The sequence below is a fragment of the Haliotis asinina genome, chromosome 8, assembly GCF_037392515.1.
Source record: "Haliotis asinina isolate JCU_RB_2024 chromosome 8, JCU_Hal_asi_v2, whole genome shotgun sequence".
Lineage (NCBI taxonomy): Eukaryota > Metazoa > Mollusca > Gastropoda > Lepetellida > Haliotidae > Haliotis > Haliotis asinina.
Window position 1 is genome coordinate 52,823,322 of NC_090287.1, and position 26,329 is coordinate 52,849,650.

General features: G+C 35.3%; 2 protein-coding genes across 2 annotated transcripts in view; both read right to left on the reverse strand.

The window, feature by feature from the left end:
* LOC137293421 (uncharacterized) overlaps window positions 1–26,329 on the reverse strand; it is an 85,661-nt gene that overhangs the window by 22,816 nt on the left and 36,516 nt on the right. Inside the window, exon 22 of the mRNA XM_067823948.1 lies at window positions 4,716–4,853. Coding sequence (XP_067680049.1) covers window positions 4,716–4,853 — 138 coding nt within the window. The remainder of the gene's footprint in view (window positions 1–4,715; window positions 4,854–26,329) is intronic.
* LOC137293419 (ubiquitin carboxyl-terminal hydrolase 34-like) overlaps window positions 1–26,329 on the reverse strand; it is a 299,421-nt gene that overhangs the window by 15,744 nt on the left and 257,348 nt on the right. The window lies entirely within an intron of this gene.

Here is a 26,329-nt window from a genome sequence, read left to right on the forward strand (position 1 = left end):
ATGTAGACACACAAACACAATGTTTGCAGATGTGCTGTATTTTTCCAGCTTCTTGTTACTGTTGACAAAACAAGCTTTACGTTCGGACAATGACAATGACTTCACGTGGTATGTAACCTTTGACCTCCGTAAATAGAGACCTTTTTTGTGGAGATGAACACCTGCACGGGGAGGAGGTACGATGGAATGTTATAGATAATGTATACCTGTGTGCAACTAATCTGGCCTTAGTTAGTTGATGTATTTGTACAACGTGCTGCGAAACAGGTGAGGTGACGAGGAGGGCTAGGCAGGTGTACCGCTACCATGTTACCTGGTTACATTTGAGCAGATGAGATACGTCAACATGTTGAGGATATATGCAACCAAACGTTACCACAACACAGGTGAAAGAAAACATAAATAACAAATGCAACTACAGAGGGTTAAGATGTTGATAGAAACAACGAATATATCACATGAATGTGTGCGTACAAAATCTACCTTACTTGCATACAGATGTTCACAGAATAAACATATATCTCAGCTGCCAGGCAAGTATGTATATATTTATGTTCTGTATGTCTGGGTTGTATGAACACAAATAGAAAACACTAGTCTTGGCTAACAGAATATGGAACGTCCGTTATAGGGTTACAGTGAGTTAATGAGTGAATGAGTTTGGGTTTAAACCGCACTATGCAATATTTCATCTATATGGTGGCGGTCTGTATATAATCTAGTCTGGACCAGAAAATCCAGTGATCAACAGTATGAGCATCCATCTACTCAAATGGGATATAATGACATGTGTCAACCAAGTCAGCAAGCCTGACCACCTGATACCATCATTCCACTATAACAGCTGGCATGGGTTACAGAAGATCATTTCAACAGAGTAAGGACTTATACTCTTGAACTATTGGCAATCTGGAGCATAAACCATTATGCCATAATGGGCTATAAATCATGATCCCTTTGAATAATCAGAAATTATGGACGTTTACTGCAAAAGAAGTTGAAGAACACCTGAGTTTTTCATATGAGTGTACTCAAATTAAAGTCAGGTGTTTGATAACTCAGGTTTGGACCAGCAAGGATTTTACATAATGTATGTTTCAGTTATTAAGTTTATCCCCTTACAAATTCAGATTTTCACCAGTTTTATAATTTAGACTTTCATGCATGCATGATTTCAGTTACTTTTCAAATGTTATATTTTTGAAGTAGAAGGATCTGACAATGTAATGAATAAAACAAACTGTTTTGAAATGTCAAAGTTTGCAATGTGAAAGTTGCACCTGTACATGAAAAGCAAATACTCATCAAACAATAAAATTTGGAATTAAATAAAGTTCATCAGTACATGGAAAAACGTTCTTTGGAATAAAGATTCATAATTCTGTTACTTGTTCTTTAAAGTAGTATTAATAGTAGTAGCATAAGTTGTAGAAGTAGCAGCAGCAGCAGTAGTAGTAGTATATATGTTTGTTATGAGTATGAAACTACATTACTTATAGACCTGCAAGATTCCCCCCCTACTCTCCTATGAATGTGCCTGGTTACTAAAAGACACAGTTTTATACACTACAAACTGTTTCAAGTTACCTAAAATAAAAACTGAAATTAACATCATAAAGAGTCTTCTATCAGCAGACTGATCATAAATGTTCCTATAAGGTTCATATAACTTAATAACCACTGCAGTTCACAAAAAATGCACCTCAACACAAATCTCTCTGTCTTATTCAAGGCATAACAAATACTTCAGCATTTTCAGGTAGCTGAACAATTATCTTTTCAAAGGCTGACAAACTTAAAACCTACTTAAGTACATTCTACAAAGCACATCTATGCCTCCCTCATTATGAGAGGGTCAAGTCTGTATTAGATGTCACGTATGATACAGTACAGGGAACATCTGTGTTTTCAATGGCGCTCAGCAGGGGAACAGAACAGACAAGGTGTAATAGAGGCACCCAGCTCTACCCCTATCAACATGGGCTGAGCATGTACTTATAACAATTTCCGTTCCCACTGAAACAGGCAAGGTAGTCAATGTTCTGACTTCTAACTTGGGTGGCACACCTCCCACTATTTCTGACCTTGGGTAAAATTTACCGTATTTTATGTATTTATTGTTCAGCTTATCACATTTAAAATTTTCTTTCAAAAGTCATGCATAAACTGCTCTGTAGACAAATGAAATCAAATGATAGTAGAAAGATTAGTAGCACTTGAGAGCTATAAATCATAGGTTTTTTATTTCTATGACAAAAATTAAATATAACATGACAGAATGTAACTAACACAGTCACAAAAGAAGAATATCAACTCAGACCACTCCTGACAGTGGTAATGTCATCAATTTCAGGACAGGATTTGTCCCAAGTACTCACTGATTGTCATAAGAGGCATCTGGAGTGGCTGGTTTGGCTTGTGAGTGATTGAGTTGGATTTTATGCCACATTTAGCAATATTATAGTATGTCGCCTTGTGTGGTGATGAAAAACCAACACATTGCTCATGATATCAATCACTGGTTTGAATGGTCCACTATTCAGTGTCCACCTTGGTAATTATGACTGAAAATAGCAGACTGCAGTCACAACCAGCATACAGTCACTTGATGAGAATGGGATGCTAGACTCCAGGTGATGAGAATGGGATGCTAAACTCCAGGTGATGAGGATGGGATGCTAGGCTGGTGCAGCAACTATGTTATTGTTAAGTGCGGTAAACATTCTCAGTATGGTGTTTCCTCGGGTTGTTGCTATTCATATTCACTTGAAGCAAACTATTGTTTGATGAAGGAAAATGACTCCATTTAACCCGACTTGAGGGACATGGATCTGACACATTCATACAAATATAGGCTTTATGAAAAGTTTGGTTTTCAAAAAAACACCACCACTTTTTCCCATAAAAAAACAGTCATACTTTGAGTATGGATTGACATTTCATAAACTTCACAGTGAAAGATCCATGCCATGCTTTGATTTAAGTGTCACTAAAATTATCATAATAGCAGGGTGTTCAAATGAAGGGATTCTGAAATAGCAGGGAAAATTGGCCATAATTCATGGCTTTCATTTGGGATATTTGCTAGTGTTTGCAAGTGAGTGACACTTAAAATTCTGTGTTACTTGAAAAGCTCAAATCAAAATACTTCGAATCTTTTTCTAATGTTTGCAATTACATCAATTCATGTTAGTTAAATAAAAGTGGCTGGATGAACATGACATTGCACAGAGAAAATCATAGATGCTTGAATATTTGGTGAAGTTGGTTAGCCTAACTGCTGACAAATTATTGTGATCATCATTTCTCTCGTCAATTTTATCATCATCATCATCATCATCATCATCATCATCATCATCATCATCATCATCACCACCACCACCACCACCACCACCATCATCATCATCATCATCATCATCATCATCATCATCATCGTCATCATCATCATCATCGTCATCATCAGACACAAGTCCAAAATGAAACAAGTACTGTTTTCATCATTTCTACAGTCAGCTTTACCATCTTGATCATGATCACTGTTTGTGTTGCCAACTTTGCTATCATCATCAAATACAGATATTCACCATGACAATATATATCTGTCTGGATAAAAATACACATGTCCCAAAGGAAACATATATGTCTTCCCAGAGAATCATTCTGTGACTTCAACAAGCTTTAAAAGTGCTAGTTGGGCCATGTGGGAGTTTAAAAGATTACAATGTGAAACAGAGTTCATGAAACACTGAGGGAGAAATCTTTTACATGTGCCAATTACGTCACTGTTTCAAGCATCAGAAAGCCTGGTCACATGATTCGTGAGAACCGTGCTTTGGGTTTTCACCAAAGTAGTGAACTGCATCACTTTGGGTTTTCCTCTCATGCTTAAAAAAAATCAAAAGCTGCCCAAATGCACACTTAGCCCAAAACACTCTCTTACTCTGGCCATGGAAATAATCTGATCAAAATCTGTTATCTCCATAATCCCTCAGCTAACAAAGCTTTTTTTAATAACAGCTAGTTTCCTTGACTCATCAGAACACAAAAAATGGCAGACACTCTTTCAGCCAACTACTACTGCACATGAGCCAAAATAGCCCTAAAATCAAACAAGATCCTTTCCACCTTTTCAAACAAATATATTGATTAGAACATGACTATAGGCAAAATGTAAACTGTTGCCAAATGAGATAGGAAATGTAAAATCGAGTTAAGTGAGGGATTGGAGTTCAGTGCAGCTTTGAATGGTTTCAAGGCATTTTACAGAGTGTGTTCATGATGAAGGATGAAAGTCTGAAGTGATGCTGGTCTTAAACACTTTGGTAAACTCCATGAGGGTATGAGAAACTTAGAAAAATAATTGTGTGAAACCAAATAAAGAACCACTCCTGCTTAAACTCCTTATGTTTGTTTTTTGTTGTTGTTGTTGTTGTTGTTGTTGTTGTTGTTGTTGTTGAACACAGCACTAAGCAATATTCCAGCTGTATGGCAACAGTTTGTAAATCATCAGAACTGAACGAGACAATCCAGTGATCAACAGCACAACCATTGATATACGCGATTGGATATTGTCAGCATGCCCGAGCACCTTGTCCCATTAGTGGCCTCTTAAAATAAGCGTGGCTTGCTGAAGACCAGTTCTAGCCCAGATTTTCTGGGGTATTGTTCCTTATGCAACCATTTGATCAAAGAAGGGTAAAAAGATTAAAACTTACGTTTCAATGGAACAGGTATCAGGTCGCTCCATACGGTATCCAGCCTGAAGCTTTGACAACAGCTCCCGATTGGCTACACCAGGGTATGGAGTGCCACCTAGTGTCACAATCTCGAACAATACAATTCCAAAGGACCATCTGAAAATAGAAATATTGAATATGGTGAACAAATAAAACTGTCCACATTGAATTTCAGTCATATTCTGTCTTCAGGACAAAAGCAGGCTTTGCACAAAGTTCACACAAATTTGAGAACTTATACTCTCAAATCAGCCTATAATTTTAATTCAGGCCACTAGATGTTCATAAAATGGAGGGGCAATAGAGTAGCCTAGTGGCTAAAACATTCCCACGTCTCAATAAAGGCTCAGGTTCCATTCCAACATGGGTACAATGTGTGAAGCCTATTTCTAATGTCCCTGCTGTGATATTTCCGGAATATTGCCAAATGTGGCATGAATCTAAACTCATTCACACATAAAATGAACTTCATGGAATGAATGAAGAATCACATTTACAGAATTCCCTCTCTGTCTACCTGCATCATTTGTACACAGGGCATTTTTCTGATATTCATACAAATCTAGGGTGCTCCAAACACATTTTAATACCCAACCATTTCACTGTACTCAAAAGCATTGATAACAATGACCTATATTTGCTTCTTTCTGGTTTCAAGGAAACTGAAAGTTCCTTTTCATGTGTAAACTACGGAATCTGTCACAGTTTTCCAGGGAAGGTTTATGACACACTGTATTGAATTCACTCATTTCCCAAGGTAAAGGTGCACATTTGTTATGTCAAGACTTGACAATAATAATGAAAGATACATTTGGTAGACATGAAGCAGGTGAGTCACAAGCATCAGTGGCAAGACGTTCAAATGTTGCCAGGGGTGCAATTTCCTGACTCCTGGCATGACATGCATTGTAAAGCATTGGTGCAGATCATTCAATGTCAAGAAGAACACCACAGAAATCTCACACAATTCACAGACTCACACAATTCAGTCTTTCGCCTATGTACATAATAAATATTGTCACAAAATGTTACAAGCCAATGTTATTCTGGCTCAGCAGGACAATGTTCATTCTGATGCGGTTCATAACATAATTCTGATATCAGCTCATGGCATAATTCTGATATCAGCTCATGGCATAATTCTCATACCAGCTCATGACATAATTCTCATATCAGCTCATACTGGCAGTGTCACCTGACCTCCACCCAACTCGGCATGTGTTTTCCCCAGTGTCCACCAGGGGTCTCTTCCACAATGTGACTGTAACACTAAGATGAGTGAGAGACTGATTTTGCTTTTACGCTTCTTTCAGCAATATCATGGAGGGGACACCAGAAATGCACTTCACACACTGCACCCATGTGTGGAATTGAACAGTTGTCTTCAGTGTGACAAGCAAACACTTAATCACTATGCTAGCCCAATGCCCCACACTAAGATGAACATAACCCCCACTCTTCCAAATGTCATAGCACAATGGACACTTTGTGGAGTAGGATCCAGGACCACAGAATGGCCAGCAATTACACCAAGTTCTTCAGGAAGAAGGTCTGCCATTCTGCCAAAGGAAGTGCAAGTGTTTGTTGTTTAACGCCACACTCAGCAATATTCCAGCCATATGGCATCTGTCTCTAAATAATTGATTCTGGACCAGGCAATCCAGGCATCAACATCATGAGCATCAGTCTACACAATGTTTTATAGGATGACCTAATCCCATTCATGCCTCTCACAACAAACATGGCTAACTAAAGACACATTCTAACTCGGATCTCAATGGGTAACAAGTATATATAGTGATCAATACTTTTAAAAAGCCAGCAAAATTGTAACAGCTTTGTTTCAGCAGTCCAACCAAATGGAGACTCAAAGAAACAGAAAGTAAGTACAAAATCAAGAAACAACATGAAAGAAAAATAAAATATCACCAGAAAATAATTTCATGTAGAGGGTAGGCATGTACTGTCACGCTGGCAGCAAGAGCCACTCTCTCAATGTGTATTAAAGAGTGTTTCTTTGTGAAAATGAAGCTTGTTTTCACACATAAAGGACTGAAATTATTCAGGCCATCTTGACTATACAATCCTTGAACAGTCAGGGAGTTTTAAGGAATGTAGTCAGTACAGTGAACCAGGCCAAGTCTGCTCCTTACTTTGATTGTCTTGGACAGTATCAGAAGAATCCAAACGAGGAGACTGGATAACCTAAGTCTTGTAGGAATTACAAAAAATGTAATCAATAAAAAAAATCAAAGAAAACAGGAGTATTATTTGAAAAAGGTTTCTCTACCTTTAGAGAAACAGAATCCACAAAAACAGTATCCTGTTTGCTCTCTTGATCTTTTAAAAAAAAATGGGCAAGGACATCTTTAAAAGCAGAAAAAAGTTGTGGGTTCCTCTGTTAAACACTAAACTGGCATTCTTTCTCAACCCATAAATTCAATGTGAAGAATATTACATTAAACATCAATGAAGAGAGAATGGTTGTATGATATGGTCTGTTTGATATGAGAGCTAGGAGAAAGTGGTCGTATGATGTGGTCTATTTGATGTGAGAACAAGGAGAAAGTGGTTGTATGATAAGGTCTGTTTCATGTGAGAACAAGGAGAAAGTGGTTGTGTGATGTGATCTGTTTGATGCGAGAACAAGGAGAAAGTGGTTGTATGATATGGTCTGATGTGAGAACTAGGAGAAACTGGTTGTATGATATGGTCTGTTTCATGTGAGAACTTGGACTGGATATGTAATATGGTCTGTTGGATGTAATAGCTAGGAGAGATTGGATATATAATATGGTCTGTCGGATGTGAGAGCAGGGAGAGACTGGATATGTAATATGGTCTGTTGGATGTGAGAGCTAGAAGAGACTGGGTATATAATATGGTCTGTTGGATGTGAAGTCAAAGACAAGTCAAAGACACTATCTATCAAAACATGGCTCACAAATATGTGAAAACCTCTGAGGAAAAATGTCTTATAGACTTTGCTGTTGCTAAATCAGATACAGCTGTAGCCGTTAGTGTTTCCTGACAAACACAGAGTCTTGTACTCCTATTTTGAGTGACAAGTGCTCATTTAGACCTAAACCTACTGAATGTGTTCCATTGAAACCACAGGACATTTTGACAACCTAGAAATTGATTGATTGAGTGAGTGAGCAAGTGAGTATGGTTTTATACTGCTTTTCGCAATATTCCAGAAATATCAAGATGGGGGGACACCAGCAATGGGATTCACAGATTAATTGTTTCCATGTAGGGAATCAAATCCAGATCTTCGGTGACATGAGCCAACACTTTGACTACAAGGCTACACCACAATCCTCCAGATGAGAAAACCTGGAGAGTATCGTTTCATTGTAACAAAGATCTTTCTTCCAGTTTACTAGAAAAACTTTCATTCCCTCTTTCAATGACATCTGAATCACACTATAGTCAACATGATACTGATGAATCACAATTTGTTCTTGAGCAAACACCAGAATCAATGAAAAACAACTCTGGGAAAAGTTTCAAACATTTGTCTAAAAACATTTAAAATGATACTCAACAAAATATTATCATTTTGTTTTTATATTCCATGTGAAGTCCTCTGACTCAGTACTGAGAAGTAGTGAAGCATGAACACCCTCAAGGATGGGAATCATGTGCAATTGTCACGTCATATCAAGCATAGCCAATCGATTTGACATGGTACATGAGACAATGAAATTCACTTTTGACATTAAGTCTGTTATTTTCAAATTCAATGACTTTTTTAAAGGTGAAAGTGTACATTTCAACACTTCAGTGCAACAATGTATCAGCTATCCATGCCTTGCTTGCAAAAAGAAAATCATGAAATGCTTTAAAAATTCAAATTTATTGAGTTTTTCTGTCTTTTTAAAAACTACAATTCAAAGTTTAATGCCAAACTAGACATCCTCTTTTGAATTACACGCTCATCCCTTCTGCTGGTTGAGATGTTAAAGTTAACTGACAGTCATTAGACAGAAGTACTGGGTGCCACGCAATGTCACAACCTCATACAAACCTTATACGCAGAGTACATAGAGACATGCTTGTAACATGGCCAGTGTGCAAGATAGTCATTGGCCCGTTAGCCCGTGGCTAACAAAAATCCAATCAGTCTAGTGTATTTTCATGGGGTGACTTTTGTAAACATATCACTCTGTCCAAGTTATGATTTAAAAAATCATATAAGATTATTGCCTGATAAAAAATGTTCATCATATTTGCAATTTAATGATGAAACCCTGTCATGTCATTAATATCTGTTTCTAGTCACTTAGTTTCTACATTCAAATTTTGGGCTAGTGAATTACAGGCATAGCTAGCTCTACTGGCTTGAAAATTTTGGAAAATATTTCACACACTGAATACAGCTATGCTGTAACACTTATGCACCTGTACAAAACACGGCCATCATCATTCTCAAACAGAACACACCATAAACTGGGCGATGAACTGTCTGAATAAACACACTAGTCAGGTAAGATACACTGTAAACTATGTACTCTTCTTCTAGCATTAGCCTGACTTCAATTTGTCCTCAGGGAAACAAGAAGTCTGGAAAATGATACATTTTGACAGCCATGAGAACAGATCTGGAGAAGCAAATGTGTAATGTATAACGTATAATAAAGCCATTGGTGCAGATAAATTTAAACCACACAAGTACAATAGGACACTAGGGTTTGACACTAAAGCATGTCTAGTAGCTAGCTGGTTTTGTTAAAATAGTGTCTGGCTAGCCCAACTGGTCACATAGATATTTAATGAACACTGTTTCAAATGACAGTATTAGTTGATATTTGTTTTCAAAAATCTACTATTAAGCTTTCAAACTACGAAGAGGCAATAAAAGCTTCTCTGATAAATGTTCTTCAGAAAAATCAAAAGTAAATGTATACAGTGTTCATAATGGACAAAAGAAAGCAGTTATCGCATGGTGTTGTGTTAAAGATTGTTGGTTCTTCTAATGTGCACTATTTTAAGTCTTGAAATGGTGTTTCATTTACATTTGGGGGACAGGATGGATTTTGGCAGGACTAGTAAAACTTTAACCAACCAGTCCTGTGGACAGGCTGGATTTTCTACATCTTTCCTCCACTGATATAAACTTGCTGATAACAAAAATTGCCTTGTTTTGTCTTCCAACAGTATGGCCTACCTGAATTTAGGTAAATTTTAAGATCCACCTATCCACTGGTCAAGAAGGAAAAATGTCGAACCCTGTACTGTTCCTTAAGACTGCCATCATATAGCTGGAGAATAGCTGAGCATGATGTGAAACAACAACAAACAACAAGATTTATTGACAAATAAGCACCATTCTGCTCATTTGTAGAATTAAAGGGTACATGGGTGATAATACACTGCCATCATTCTAGACACATAAATAAATCCATGAGAGAATTTGAGTGCAATATCAGCCAATGAAAATTCAAGATTCCTATAAAATTCATTTGCTGCTGACAAGAGGAAACTGAAACTTTGAAGCAGAAGTTAATGTCTGGTTCGGTAAAGAAAAGTTGATCTGTGAGCAAAATTTTTTACAATACATTGACAAAGGAGTAACAATTAACCATGACAGCATATAGCATTGTTTGTTCATGTTTGTGATATATTTGTAATTTTCATTCTGTCAGTATTTGATCTCTACAATAAGCTGTAAGTCAGCACCTATCTGAAATCCTAAAAGATTGATTTAATTGTGTAATTACACCGTCTGGCAATAGAAAGTGTTCATTGCATATCTGAACTGATGTTTTTAACCTATTTTATTTATTCGTGTTAAAATTTTATTCAGTATTGTTGACTTTACATTCCATGAAACCCTGTGTGGAAGTCATCAACATGTCACAACAATTCACCATTATTTACTATAACCACAGTCAGTATAATGTCATTGACATCTTGAAAAGAACTTCAACTGAGAAAATGGACAAATATATAATAAAAGCCATACTTTCACCCTTTAAAACCCATATTATTGCAGTTTGACTATAATATGAGTATTCAGCAAGCCAATATCAACACATAAACTAACCACCGAAACTCCACAAAAGATTATCTTAATGGTTTCCAATGACATCAATCCAACCAAGTCCTAAAGACTGACATGATGTCATCCGTTCTTTTGTGTCTGGATCTGATTCATATTTATGTCATTCACAAAAACAGAGACAGCTTTGAAGTCATACGTTTACTGTTAATCAATGTAGGCATTAGTGTACAAAACAGGAGAATTTATGCTACTTTCTGGGATTAGCAATGTGGACAGAAGTCAACACCCTATTTTAAATTTGAATACTCTTGACATCTGAAAGATAAATAGGATACAAAGTGTCTGGAAATTCTTCGTCTCAGACAGTAAAGACAATTAAGACCAGTTTCTTTTCTATGGTCGAATTTATCAAAATAGACATCAAACTTGTGACGTTTTCCCTAATCCTAAAATAATAATCCTGAATATGAAGGTCAAATAGAGGACACATTGATATTTTAAAATTAACCGAACAGTGGCTCAGCTGTAATTTTATGCATCAAACACAAACATTATTTTATCGAAGTTGAAGTGATGTACATATTACTTCAAGTTCGAAATTCGACCCAACTATACAATGGTGACTAAAGAAGTAATATGCAGGGAGCAAACTTTTACTTTGAGATAACGATAACTTCAACACACAGAGGTTTGACACAGCGGTATTTGACTGTACAGAGTGAAACACAGTTAATCCACAGATGGCACAACAGCTGAAATACTGGTGGCATGTCAGTCATCATTAGCACAAGACTACGAAGGTAGTGCTCATACTGGTGAAGCAACAGTCAACATGCCAACATAATGGAGGCATCATACCCAACATGCTGGTGGAACACCAGCCAACATAATGGAGGCATCGCACCCATAATGGAGGCATCATACCCAACATGCTGGTGGAACACCAGCCAACATAATGGAGGCATCATACCCAACATGCTGGTGGAACACCAGCCAACATAATGGAGGCATCGCACCCATAATGGAGGCATCATACCCAACATGCTGGTGGAACACCAGCCAACATAATGGAGGCATCGCACCCATAATGGAGGCATCATACCCAACATGCTGGTGGAACACCGGCCAACATAATGGAGGCACCACACCCATAATGGAGGCATCATACCCAACATGCTGGTGGAACACCAGCCAACATAATGGAGGCATCATACCCAACATGCTGGTGGAACACCAGCCAACATAATGGAGGCATCGCACCCATAATGGAGGCATCATACCCAACATGCTGGTGGAACACCAGCCAACATAATGGAGGCATCGCACCCATAATGGAGGCATCATACCCAACATGCTGGTGGAACACCGGCCAACATAATGGAGGCATCATACCCAACATGCTGGTGGAACACCAGCCAACATAATGGAGGCATCATACCCAACATGCTGCTGGAACACCAGTCAACATAATGGAGGCATCATACCCAACATGCTGGTGGAACACCAGCCAACATAATGGAGGCATCATACCCAACATGCTGGTGGAACACCGGCCAACATAATGGAGGCATCATACCCAACATGCTGGTGGAACACCGGCCAACATAATGGAGGCATCGCACCCATAATGGAGGCATCGCACCCATAATGGAGGCATCATACCCAACATGCTGGTGGAACACCAGTCAACATAATGGAGGCATCGCACCCATAATGGAGGCACCACATCCAACATGCTGGTGGAACACCAGTCAACATAATGGAGGCATCACACCCAACATGCTGGTGGAACACCAGCCAACATAATGGAGGCATCGCACCCATAATGGAGGCATCGCACCCATAATGGAGGCACCACATCCAACATGCTGGTGGAACACCAGTCAACATAATGGAGGCACAACAGCTGACATAATGAAGGCACCACACTGATAGCTGTTGTTGTGCCACATATACTGGTAGCACAACACCATGCAGGTACTGCGCCAGCTCACACCATGTATGGTGTTAGATAACATCAGTGTAGGCAGACTGTAGGAGTCATGGCCAATGAACCCCACAAGGCATGCCCAGTATGTACCTGCCCTGACAGTCTCTGTGAAGTTGGGGATTATCAGCACCATCACCCAAACACTTCCAAGAAATACTCCTGATGCCACTCAAACATGGCCAACTTCCTGCATGACTTCCTCACAGACTCAAAATCAGGATCATTAGAAACCAGTGCATTGGTAACAGTTGTTCAGCTTGGAAACATCACTCAGACAGAATATATGCCTTCAGTTTCTGTAAGTGATAGATTTTACCTAAATTCTTTGTCACTATAATACAGAGTCAAATAATTACTGAATAATCTTCCAGACAATAGGAAGTGTTCACCTATGTTTGATGACGGCTTGAAATGAAACAAGCAAGAAATGATCATTCAAGGTGATATATTTCAAAGGGTGCCATTTGCGCAGGGAACCTTAAGCTGACATTTAACCTTGAAACGATTTGTTAATATTGTTAAAACTTTAGTCCGATCCAGATTTCAAATGTGGACTTGATTTTGGCTGGAAAACTGGAAAAATGACCATAAACGTACACATATGTTAATCCAGAAAGATGAAGTTTAATATTGGCCCAAACAAAGTCAATTCAAAGATGAAGCCAACATCATCTCAGGTGATCATTTTCCAAATTCAGGGGTTGAAACTTTTAGAACTGATAGATACTGGCGCTTGGAAATAGCAACATGTTTTCAAATGCAGCTGAAAGTTTGTACAGAAGTATTTAAATGAAAAGATTTCAAAGACATCAAACGAAACAAGTAAGTATGACCTATGAGCACTAATCATAAGTCAGCTATAACCATCGATCATGAAAACCTAATGTCATCAGTTTTCAATGATTCTTGTGTGTGTTTTTCACCAGGATTCTGTCACATAAAATCCGATGATCAAGGCTGGTTATCTTCTAGTACTGATATCTCAATAAAGACTTGAACATTCTCTACTAAACGACTTCATGAAGTTCATGCATGTGGACTTGTAATTTGTGTATCTTAAACTGATTTTGAAAAATAAAAAAAACCATTTCTGCAGTAGCTAGATTACTATTGTTCGTGTTAAGAAAATATCATTTTATTGAAATTTGAAAGATAAAATTTTCAAGATTTCCTTAGGATCAAGTGATAAAGTGACAAAACACATTTCACATCAATAAGAAATCTCTCCTAAAATTGATTCTAAAATGCCAGCCATAACATGAGCTTATGTCTATGAACCCCAATCAAAATAACGGTGATAGAAAGTGTTCATGTAAAGGGTAAACATAGCCTGCCTCATCGGTAGCACCTGTCACAAACACATGCTGTGGCCAGTCAACTGTTCACTCAATAAAATTTAAGAGCTTACAGTACAAGTTAGAATAGGGAAATTTATTCATCACAGAATTAAAAATATCCTGACAAAAAGGCTGATAATGTTGGCACAGTTGGAATCAACCCTCTGTGCAGCATGTTCCTGTGAATATCATACACTGATTGACGAAAATCAACAAACTCTTTCACAAACAACAACCACAAACACTCAAATGTTTATTAAAAGACAAAATATGCATACATTTTTACATAAATTTAGCTTACAAATTTGTTCTTCAAAATTTCAGAGCAGAAAATGTCTGGTTAAAAATCATGTAACAAAATGCTTTGGATTAAGTCATTTGGAAAATATCACATAAAGGTAACTTTGTGTATGAAACCAAAATGGTAGTCACCAAGGTCATTATTTGTAATGCCAATATTTGGTCTTAGTAATGACATAGATTAATTAATCTCTTATACCTTGAGAGTGACATCAGAGAAACTGAATAATTCAATTGTACATTTTTTAAGTTTCAGTTTTCATTGGACCTGTCATCATTATATACAAAAGGTGAGGGCATGCATTAACAATACTCAAGTTCCTATTTCAATGTGTGTATTTAAAGTTTTCGTAGAAACGTTCCCTGTCAGAAAACCATATCTAAAAGAAGATGCACCTAGAATCTGTCATTCCGATAAAATCAAATGATTATACATCTCAGAATGAAACTTAGAGAATAGTGTAAACCTTGCAGCAGTTTAGATCTGCAAGCACCTGTAAGGCCTGCCAACATGGTGAATTCAACTGGCACACGATTCACCAGTTCCTAGTGTTTGGCAAAGATACGAACGATTATAATACTTTGCATCAGGGAGATATGGCCTGAAGCGGTTCAACAAGTACAGGAGGGACAATCAAGTACACCCCTGGACCTCTGCTTAATATCATGGGGATACAAACAACATCACAATATGATTACAACAGTGCCACCAATGTCCTGATTTACAGCAACCTTATGGATAAATGCCAAAGTGAGGACTCAGATAATCCTTATTTGCACAAATGACAGCTTTCATCCAGTAGACATGTGTTTCTGCAACAAGTTGAGTTGGAGAAACCTTCATCCTTTTTTAACTTCCCTTCAATACATTATAGGTTTTTTTAACAAATGCAACATTTATTAGCATGTATTCTTGAACAGGCAGAACCCCGGTCAATGATTTGGACAGGATGTTGATCATGAAGATAAGCCTTCACTTCACATACAATCAAAGCCTCCCTTTGCTCTCAAGTATATCACAAACATCATCAAGTAATGGTAACAATCTAGATGAAAAGACAAGCACACTTCAATGTACATTTCTTCCACTTTACCTCCTGGACGGATGAGGATGTTACATCTCCCCCAGTCCTGAATCAACCCCTCCCAAAACTGTTTCCATCTCCTGCCATACCATCCACCCATGAAACACCTTCACCATTTTCAACTCTACCCTACAAAGCATGGCACCATTCATGGAACCACCATATTCTATGTAGTTACGATCTTCTGCCACTGAGGCAGTGGGGGAGTCAAATAGATAAAGCATTCACTTATCAGATCCAGGGTTACTTCCCCATGTTGGTACAATGCTGTTATATTGCTGAAATATTGCTGAAAATGGCATAAAACTGAACTCACTCACTCTTCTGCCATTGATCATACCAATCCATCCAGGTATATTTCACCCAAAAATAACCTCACCTAGACTTCTCCTTCAAGCCTTGTACCAACCAAATTGAAAATATCTTGAAATATCCTGTTTTATCCTCTCACTGTTCTGATATAATTTCCAATCAAGTGCCATCTTAAATACTTGAAATATCACTGCTCTTCAAGGTACCAACCTTCCAATTTTCAAAAACTACCACCATCAAGCCATCGCCCAACCCATCTTGAAACATTCCACCTCTCAAGGAATCAGCCACCCCATTGGTGTACATTATTATAAAAATCAATCACACTGCTCTGGACAGAAATAAATGACTGACATTAAAGGATAATTTTCAAATAAACTTTTCTGATAAAACTGGAAATTGCTAAGATGAGCATACTTTACTTAAAGATGGTAAAGATCTGTACAAAATGACTGTTTTCATTGAAGTTTATCAAGAATAACCTTTACTTAGAAATGACAAAAATCTGTATAAAAGTAAACTTTTCATTGCAGTTTGTCATGAATATCGTATACTTCAGGATAATAAAGATCTGTACAAAAATAATGTTTTCACTGCAGTTTATCATGGACATCTTTTACTTAAAGAAAATAAAGATATGTACAAACAGTAATGTTTTCATTGCAGTTCATCATGACTTTACCTGTCCAAAACATGATAAAGATGATGTAAACATCAAAGCATAGAATCCATAATCTCACTGCATGACATTGGGCAAAATCAAAGTGTAGGTGTGAGAAAAATGATCACTGAGAAATCAAAATATTTTTTTCCTAAATATTACAGCCATTTGCACAAGAGTAAAATTTTCATCCCTAAATGACTATCCTAAATATCATAAATAATATGTTGAAAATGCAATTCCTGAAACCTATTCATAATGACTATATTTTGCTAAAAGAGGATGCGCAAAGGTCAAACAGGAATGTTTTAATGACAGTTTATACTGACAATCCTTTACTAGAGACTAAACATGAAAGCTTCAAGGAAATGTGGCTTTGGACACAAACAACCTGACACTGTTGACCAGCTGAGATACACCTTGATCTCATAATTCACTTCAACACTATATGTTACATTGTACACTTTGTACTGTAAGTACAGGTGGCACACGTGAAGTCCAGGATTGAAGACTTAATAAACAGAATGTGACATTACTGTTTTTTCTTAACACAGGTCAAAAATACCATGTATAACATGGCTCACAAATACGTGAAAATCTGTCTTGGAAAAATGTTTTATGGACTTTGCTGTTGGTAAATCAGATGTAGTTGTTGTTGCTGGTTTTCTGACATACGGTCTTATACACATATTGTGAGAGACAGATGTTCATATAGATGTAAACCCACTGTATGTTCCAAGGAAATCAGCCCATTCTGACAACCTATGAATTGAGAGAGTGAGAGAAGATTGGAGAAAGAGAGAGTTAGGGAAAGAGATATATATAGAGAGGGTGGGGTCATACTTATTATTAATCAAATACCATTTTAATGAAGTATATACAATTCACATTTATGACATGTTTTTCATCTTCAAGGTTATAAATGTATAATACTGAATAATACTGGTGCTCACATGGTAATAGTTACGTATAAGCAAGTTGTATCACTTTCAATGAAACCAGCAACTCTTTTCCTCCATTTCAATAACATGATCAAGTTTTCACTTGTTGAGGAGATTCAAAAGAAAAGGATTCACTAAACTGATAGTGCTCTCCACTTCGGTGCTTACATATTCTTTACCATCAAGAGAGAGAGAGAGAGACAGAGAGAGACACAGAGAGAGAGAGAGAAAGAGAGGATGGGGGGAGGGTATATACTGGCAATACTGATTATTTATTAAATAACATTCTGATGAGGTATATACAAGAGAGAGAGAGACATGTAAAAGAATAATTAGGGTTATAATCGGACAGTTAATGTATGCATTTCTATAAATGTCCCTAACTTATTGCTTTCAAAGTTTTGTAACATTATGTAATATTTCACCATTCCTCAACGGAGTAGTATAGATTCCGTAATAACAGAACCATGAGTGATGAGTTACAAGTTCAAAGAAATTCTGTAAAGATTCTGTAACTTTGATAAATGATAAATGTGCTTACAAGCCTTTCATCAATTGTCGGAACAATCTCCTTCACCCTCTAATTCTCAATCAAAAAATAAAATTAATGTCTAAATCCACTTAAAAGATGAAAGCTGCAATTAACCAAGAATGTCCTTCATATAGAGATAAAGAGTTAAGTTAAAGCCACTGACATATTATAATGTCAAGGATTGTGTGAACGCAAGTTGTAGACACCAAACCTCGATCCCTCAGACAAAAGCAGAACAAGGGACACCTTCTAAAATACAAGCTACAAATATTACAAAAGGAGATCATTTGACATCACGCTTTCCTTGACTTGTTGAAAGAGAAACATGTCTCTTTCAACACTTCACAAACACCATATCTGAAGAGATATGAATGAATGCATTTAGAGCTTTGTTAAGAAATGCATAGCATCTCTGTAGGCGCCTCATTCTGTTGGACAGATTTGCTGATGAATGAACCAAGGCGTCTTTATGAATTCTTCACAATATTAGCTTTAATTGGCAGGAATAACAAAGCAAGCAACGAGCAATAAAAAAATGTCAGTCTTCTTTCGTTTATTGGTTCATGGATAAGGCGAACTCGCTAAAATATTTTTATTCAATCTTTTAAATATTCTCCAAATGGTTCTGACTTTTGTTAATGTGATAAGCAATTTACACAGAAATTGTATGGAGACATCTTTCTTCAAGAATGAACTACAAGCAAGCGCTGTGTAGGCAGGGGCAAAGTTCAACACTTTGAACATATTTGAATAATAACATTGAACAAAAACAATTTTCAGAAGAGTTAGCTGGAACTTTCCTGCAAATGAAACTACTGTTGTTTTTTTTCAATTTATGAGAAAACAATTTATTATCTCACATTATTTCTTTGATTTGTTACAGACATCAAACATATATTCAAACATCAAAGAAACAAGAAAACCACTTCTTGATATGACCTGCCAGTACAACAGAATTCTCTTTATTTACAAGAATTTGAAAAGTTCCTTCAATAAGAGTTTTATGACATTGAAATAAATAACTTTAATAGAAAAAAACTGTTTAAATAAAAGGATATCACTCAAGTACATGAATGAGTAAAATGTCCATATTGACATAAGAAGGAGTCTAGAGACTTGTTCAGTAAAGAAAGTCTTTCCTGAATATCAGTACATTTGATCTTGTTTCAAAAGCAAAGGTAAAGAACTGAAAACAGTCTAAATACCAAAAGGCACCACTTCTGTGGATGGTGTGGGGTTAATTTCATGAAGGGCTACACAGGAAGGCAATGTTGTCAAAAGACACATTTACGGGCAAAAAGTGAATGGATGATTTGAACTTTTACTCAAAACCTAACGAAACAAAAAATACTCAAACTCTTGACAATATTAGGTCAGTAATAATTCAGTCAAGTATCCTTCTTACCAGAAAATGGAGGAAAAATCAACATCACAATGTTGCTAGTGCTATAAACTAAAACATGTTTCCATAAAATTTAAAAGTTTTCTTTAAACTGTGTATGGATAATGTCAAATCATAAGAAGTTACATATGAAATCAACAATAATCCTTTCTTCCACATACCACAAAGCCAAAAATATTTCTTATACTAAATTCAGGAACACATCTATTTACATTAATCATAAATATTCTTTGAAATTCCTTTGATTGATTACAATCCCAGACATAAAATATTGCTCTCATTGAAATGAGAAAGCCACTTGAATTATATCCTGGCCAAACTCAGGCGATTACAAATAAGTTTCAGTTTACAACCATTATGTCAACGGACAAGACCTCATCTAGAATATTTCTTTTACGTAAAGTAATAAGATGATTTCTTAGAATAAACAAACATAAGTGAACGGATCATTTATATTTCTATATGAGAGATGTCACAAACATTGCAACTGAGGCTTTTGTGCATACCAAAGTGGGACTCTTGTTGAGTTTATCTCCAAAGTTTTTCTTAGAAATGTGTTTACATAAGATGATAAATATCTGTCCAAGGACAGGTTAATTTCATTGCTCATTATGATAGGATAACGGGACTGAAAAACACACACAAATCTAAATCAGCATTGGTTATAGAGTCAGCTATGTGGGCTTTTCTAGTAGAATCTACTCAAGGATGGTCTGAGATGATCACTCTTTATTTGTGATGCTCTGTTTACACTTGATATGTTTATTTAATTAAGGCAACTGGGCTTAACTAAACATGGCCAGAGTGTAATACAGATGCAGCATTAAAGCCACTGACAACTCATTCACAAATATGTGAAATAATCTTGAAGGAATTCTGAAAATAACTATTATCCCATCTGCCAAATTTGTTCTCATTTGCACCAATCGATTCATCCATCTAGAAAGATGAAAAACGTTATTTCTTAGAAAACGTTCCACAAAATGTTTAGAAATGATATCCAAAAAGCCTGGCCTTTGTCTGTAAATCAACTAAAAGCAGTCTACAGGAATACGTTTCATTTGCTTGACTGAATGATTATTATGAATTATGTTCATAAACAATATGAAATAATCACTTTATTCTGCTTAAAGAATCAAGAAATTATATAATACATTTATTTTTAATGAAATGACTATGATATATATCAAATTAAAATACAACTAGGGATCAAATCAATTTCGTGTTGAAAATCACTCCTGGTCATGATCATATGGATCATACTAAACATAATGTCTGGAATCACATATAAGCATCAAAACTGCTAAAGATAATATTTTCTGAATTCTTCTGTACAAGATGGAACATACATATAGTGAAAATCACACAAAATAAGACATCTTAGGATTCCGTAAGGCATTTGGTGTTTTAATCTACAAGAACATGCATATTTTTCATAAAATCTTTTCCATAATACAATTTTACTTAATGCTTTAAACTTAAAGCTGATCGAATCCCTATAGGACTATTTTACCAGAATACATCAAGTTGCATTTTTATATATATAAAATGATAATGTAATATTAGCATGACCTATAGGTTCATAAGTGAAGGTAAATAATACTATTACATATGCATATTTTATAGCTAAATAAAGGTATTGAACATGTGTATATCAAATATTCTGAAAACTGCACTGACATTTAGAGAGGTCTTCAAATAGCTTTGTTAAGGGTTTTCATTAATGAAAATAAAATATTGATTAAATTAAACAGTAATAAATATTTTTAAAAACAAGCCTATGTGTTAGTTGCTGTAGTCAGTTTATTAGCTGACTCGAATTCTTGTATCTTTAAACCAGAATCTGCTTGTTATACAATTAAGCGTACCTCTTCCACGCTCTTGCTGCAGACAACAAATTCACGTGGGATGCTCTAGTTTGAGGATGAAGACAAAAACACCGCAGAACAAGTAAACAAGTCGACTACTAACGTAAAAACAAATATTGCAGAAAGGCAGTATTTGTTCCACAGTCACATCTTTACCTTCTGTTGTCCAAAAAATCTATGCCTTCAAAATACTTTTTTCGCTTTTTAAGAATTGAATTAAACTGAAAGAACAAACAGATATTTGTACAAAATGCTATAACGACATGTGCTAACATTTGTAATAATAATCTGTTTTGATATCCATACAATAAAACATGAAGTCACTAGAGGACTTTCTTCATGTAATCTTGTAAGTTTAACAAAGTGTTGTTTCTGATCAATTTGATTAAGCATTCCTCACACAAAACACAAAGTAGCAATGTCTGTTCAGAATTCCACAAGTTATTACAACTGAAACCAAAGACACTGTGTTTGTACAGCGTCAATACGTCTCTTCACATGACCAATCTATGCGATTAAGCAAACATCCTCTATAACGTGATCAGGTAAATAACTGCTTCAATCCAAGTGGAGTATATGGCGACATATGCTGTGGACGTGCCTAATGAGATGATCAAACAGTTGAAACTGAGACAAGGCAAAGTCTTATCTCATCACACAGTTTGTAGACAAAACCTTTTAAAAACTATTAAATGATACTTTTATGCTTGGCTTCACACAGGTCACTATCTATAAAATGAAATTGTAGAAATTAGTAATTATTGTTAATTATTTCCATGTTAAATGTTGTATTGTTTCATTTTAATTCCATTAACTGTTAAAAAGGGTTAAAAAGTCAGTCCCATTTAGATTTCTAACAGGCTAATGCAAATGTTGATCATGTATAATTTAGTTGTAATTAAATTAATAGCTAAATATCACACATTGCCAGCATGAAAAATATTGATTTCCTTCATTATTCAAATATCACTTTCAAAATCACAGGCAGCAGTCATTATTCTTAGCAACATCTCTCATTCAGCAAATGAATGGTATTTGTAGTTAGTCACAAAACCTATGCAGTGGCTGTTTTTCTAAAAACAAAGTTTTAGCTTAAACAATATTTTTTTAACTAAAAAAGATGAAATGAACAGATCAATAGCTGCACAAACAAAAAATCTATACAACTACATCTGAAAATATTTAGTCATAAATAAATTAACACTGCAAATCTGATTATAAAGAAATTTACATGGAACAGAAATTTGTAACTGAATACATTATATCAAATTAGCCTGGTAAAATTAGCCTGGAAATTAAACATTCAATAATTTTATTATCAATATCACCCCCTGTACTCAGTGTTGATATTGATATCCCGAATATAAACATAACATGCTGATCCAGCAAGATGTTTCAAAACAATCATAAATTTACAAATTTATGTTAGGTACACTATGTTTCACATCAAACAAATTATTATCTGATTCACACCTTACCATGAGTTACTTGTCAAAATTAACACTGACTATCCTGAGGGCTAAATACTGCTCTGAGATGAATGTATATTACGAGAGATATGAATGGAAAGTTATAATTTCAAGTGAATTATTATTATTCTAAAAATAATAGAGCTGTTTTACATACAGTAAGTACCTGAGCATATAACCTTTAGTATAGAACCGATGATATTGTATGTATCTAGTTTTGTTCTAATATATGTTCTTTCTTATTTGCTCATCAACCTCACATGGTGTGTAAAATACATTTGATTATCGCATAATAGAGAATAATGTGTTAATGAAAATGAAAAGTTTGTAACATATTGGATTATGTACTAATTTCCATCAATCATTAAAATTATTTGACAATAAAACCTTGCCATAGTGTTTAGCTGATACCAAACATTATTCTAAATTCAAACATTTTTTGCTTACATAAATGAAAAATTGACATAGTAAACTTTAGTTTTGTCTTCTGTGAAGTTTCCAGTGGAATACATTATTAGTAGTAGTAGTATGAGAATTATTAGAACTGATTTTGAACTACAGTTTGTGAATGCCACGATTCAAAACATGACGTTTTGCTGATACAAACAGCTGTGTATTAGTGCCACAATCAAGACTATAATCCAGACATTTGCAGGACGTACCTGCATATCAGTTCTGTTTTATTTGCCCAACAGTTTGATACACAATTCTAAAACAATCAAATTAGAAACAGTACACATACTTTATATTTTATTGATTGTTAAAAGGAGTAGTAGCTGAAGTAGTATAAAATATTAACACTATTTTATCATTTTCATACTATGATTTATAATTATGTCATTTTCTGAACTTCACATTGTTTGACTATGTGTCAAGGTGTCACTCACTCAATTTCTGTACAATTTCTTCTAACTGACCTTCCTGGTCGATTACATTTGGTCAGCTAACTAATTATTAAGTTGTTGGTCTAAGGTCTGTGAAATTACATGTGTCTGTTAGACCATTATTAAGAACTATGAAATATGTAATTAAAAGGTTACCATTACACCTGCACTGAGAACTATGGTCCATGTTATTAAATGTGCCTGTCAAACCTGTTGAGTAAAATGATCTATATAATTAAATGTGTCTGTTAGGCCTTCAGTAAGAACTGTTGTATCTATCTATGTAATTAAATGTGTGTTAGACCTGTATTGAAAATGGTCAATCTTACTTTAGCTATACAATGAAGTCTAATTGTTGAGAATTCTTAAGATAATAGAAATTGTAGTAGGTCCCCACACAAGCCACGGAGAGTGAAATGGCAAGAGCATTGCATCAGAGAAGAGAAACACTGAAAGACCTACAATATTTTCTTAAGTGTATATCTAAAATAAAAACTGGTTGAAATAGAGCCAGTAAGATGTGTGCATATTAACAATGAGATAAAAGCTCAACTTTTATTGAGATAATCCTCTAAATAACCACATTTTCTGACTATGCCAATGTACAATTTTAAGTCATTATCTTATTTTTTGTAAAAACATCATTGCCAGTCCCATTTATCTGACAAATTAAGATTCAATACGTTCATAGGAGTGTCATTATTCATTCCATGACAATGATTATATATAATAAGTGATTAAAACGTCTGAAATTACATTTAAAATATTTCAAACCAATGCAAACAACACCAAGAAAATATTTTTGAATCATAATCTTTACATAACAACTTAAACAGGGGATAACACCAGCACTAAAATCATATCCAACAATGTTATTAGTTGTATGACATGCACAGTCTAATTCCATATCAAAAGAGGATGTAACTTTTCAGGTGTACCAACCATTCTCAATCTCAAGTCTGAAGCCACAGACAAACTAACTTATTTGTTTCTTAAACATATCAATCATTCATTGCATTTTTAGGTGAAACTAACAACTAATTAATATTTCTACTGTCCATTTATTTTCTCATTCTGAAAATGGATGCATCAGAAAATTTATCGAAATTTCACTCCAGGAGATAAGGAATATATACTTTGGCCTTCCAAAGCAAATTCTCATATCAGTTCAAGAAAATACACCAAAGATGTTCCAAGAATATGTCTGTTACTATCTTATTAAACCGGAAAACTAGACAATACGATAGAAAATCATTTTCAAAGATAAGCATATAAATATAACATCATGAAGATAATTATATATATTTTCTTTGAAATGCCAGTCAGAAACCGATAAGAGAGCTGCCATTGTTATGGAAATTGCACAGATATATCAAAAAGAAATCAATAAAGGATTTTTGAAGATTTAAATTATATCCTATCAGTTCCTTGATCAGCCTCTGTCACGTCTGCTTGTCATGTGACTACACAGGAAGCAATTTCTTCTAATTGTAATGGACTGAAGAACGGAGGCTGAAGAGTTCCATCTTATAGCAGTTTGTCCATATCTGCTTCCAACAAGGCACGTAAATGCCAGAGAAACTTTCAAAGTGATACATTTCAAAGACAGATATGATGAATTAAACTGAAAAATTGTTCAAATCACAAGATGGATCTTTTCAGGGGTGAACTAAGTAGTCCTTATGGATAAATTGCACCCAATAATGATAAAGCAATACAGAAACAAAATGATTTCCGGAAAACTTGAACCATGAGAGACGAGAATGAATTCATCATTAATTAAAACATAAACCTGAATATGCACTTCCCATAATATCATACATGAGCTTATCGCTTTGGTATGTTTTAAAAGCAAATTTTTAAGAGGTTATTTAGTTTAAAATAAGAAAATAAGACATTATATTAATTTTCTACTTCTGAAGCAATCACACCAATTAAGTAATGCTTTCATTGAAGTTGTCCCGGGTCAAAGCACTAAGCTAAAAACTTCAATAATTTGTTTTAAAAAATTCAAACAGTCACTTTTTTTTATTATGTAACAAACACAAACTTGTGTCTAACATTTAAATGTTCAGTAAATATTTACATCCTGTCAATTTTTATTTCGAAAATGTTCGATTTTAGTTCAGTTTTCAAACTACCATATTAGTGCGTTTAATCATTGCTGTCCGGTGGTCGGTCGCTGAGTGCATATAATGAAGGCGTTTTGCTCTCACAAAATTTGTCTAGTGTAATGATCAGTTAAAATATATTCTCTACTTTGAAAATGATTATTCAGTTTCAAACTACTTTGTTTTATGTCCAATGTTAGAAGCACTAATCAAAAATAGGTTTAGGTAGTATTTTTCCCTTTCAACTTCCAGGAGCATCGTTAAGGCCAAAAATGCATTCAATGGTGGCTCTGTCGGAAGAAACTGTTCCCCCATGTAGAAATGAGGACCTTACCAGCTCAAATAAATACAAAATGGGTTGTGATTATATATCTTCACATGAAAACATTGGTGGTCTTCACACACATATATCTGACACATGAAAATGTTAAGCATCGTCACAAATTGGAATCAACAAAATACCAAATATGCAGTCAGTTAAATAGTGAAATACAGTATTATCAATACATTACAATTAAACATGATGAGGTTATTCAAATATTTATGCAATATAAATACCAATGCAATACATACAGAATCATATAGCAGTCCGTTTAAAAATATACTCAACATGAAAAGAAACAACACAAGTTCATGCATGCAAATTGTTCAATAATTACGATGGACAGCTTGTGTCGCAAAATGAGAGTGA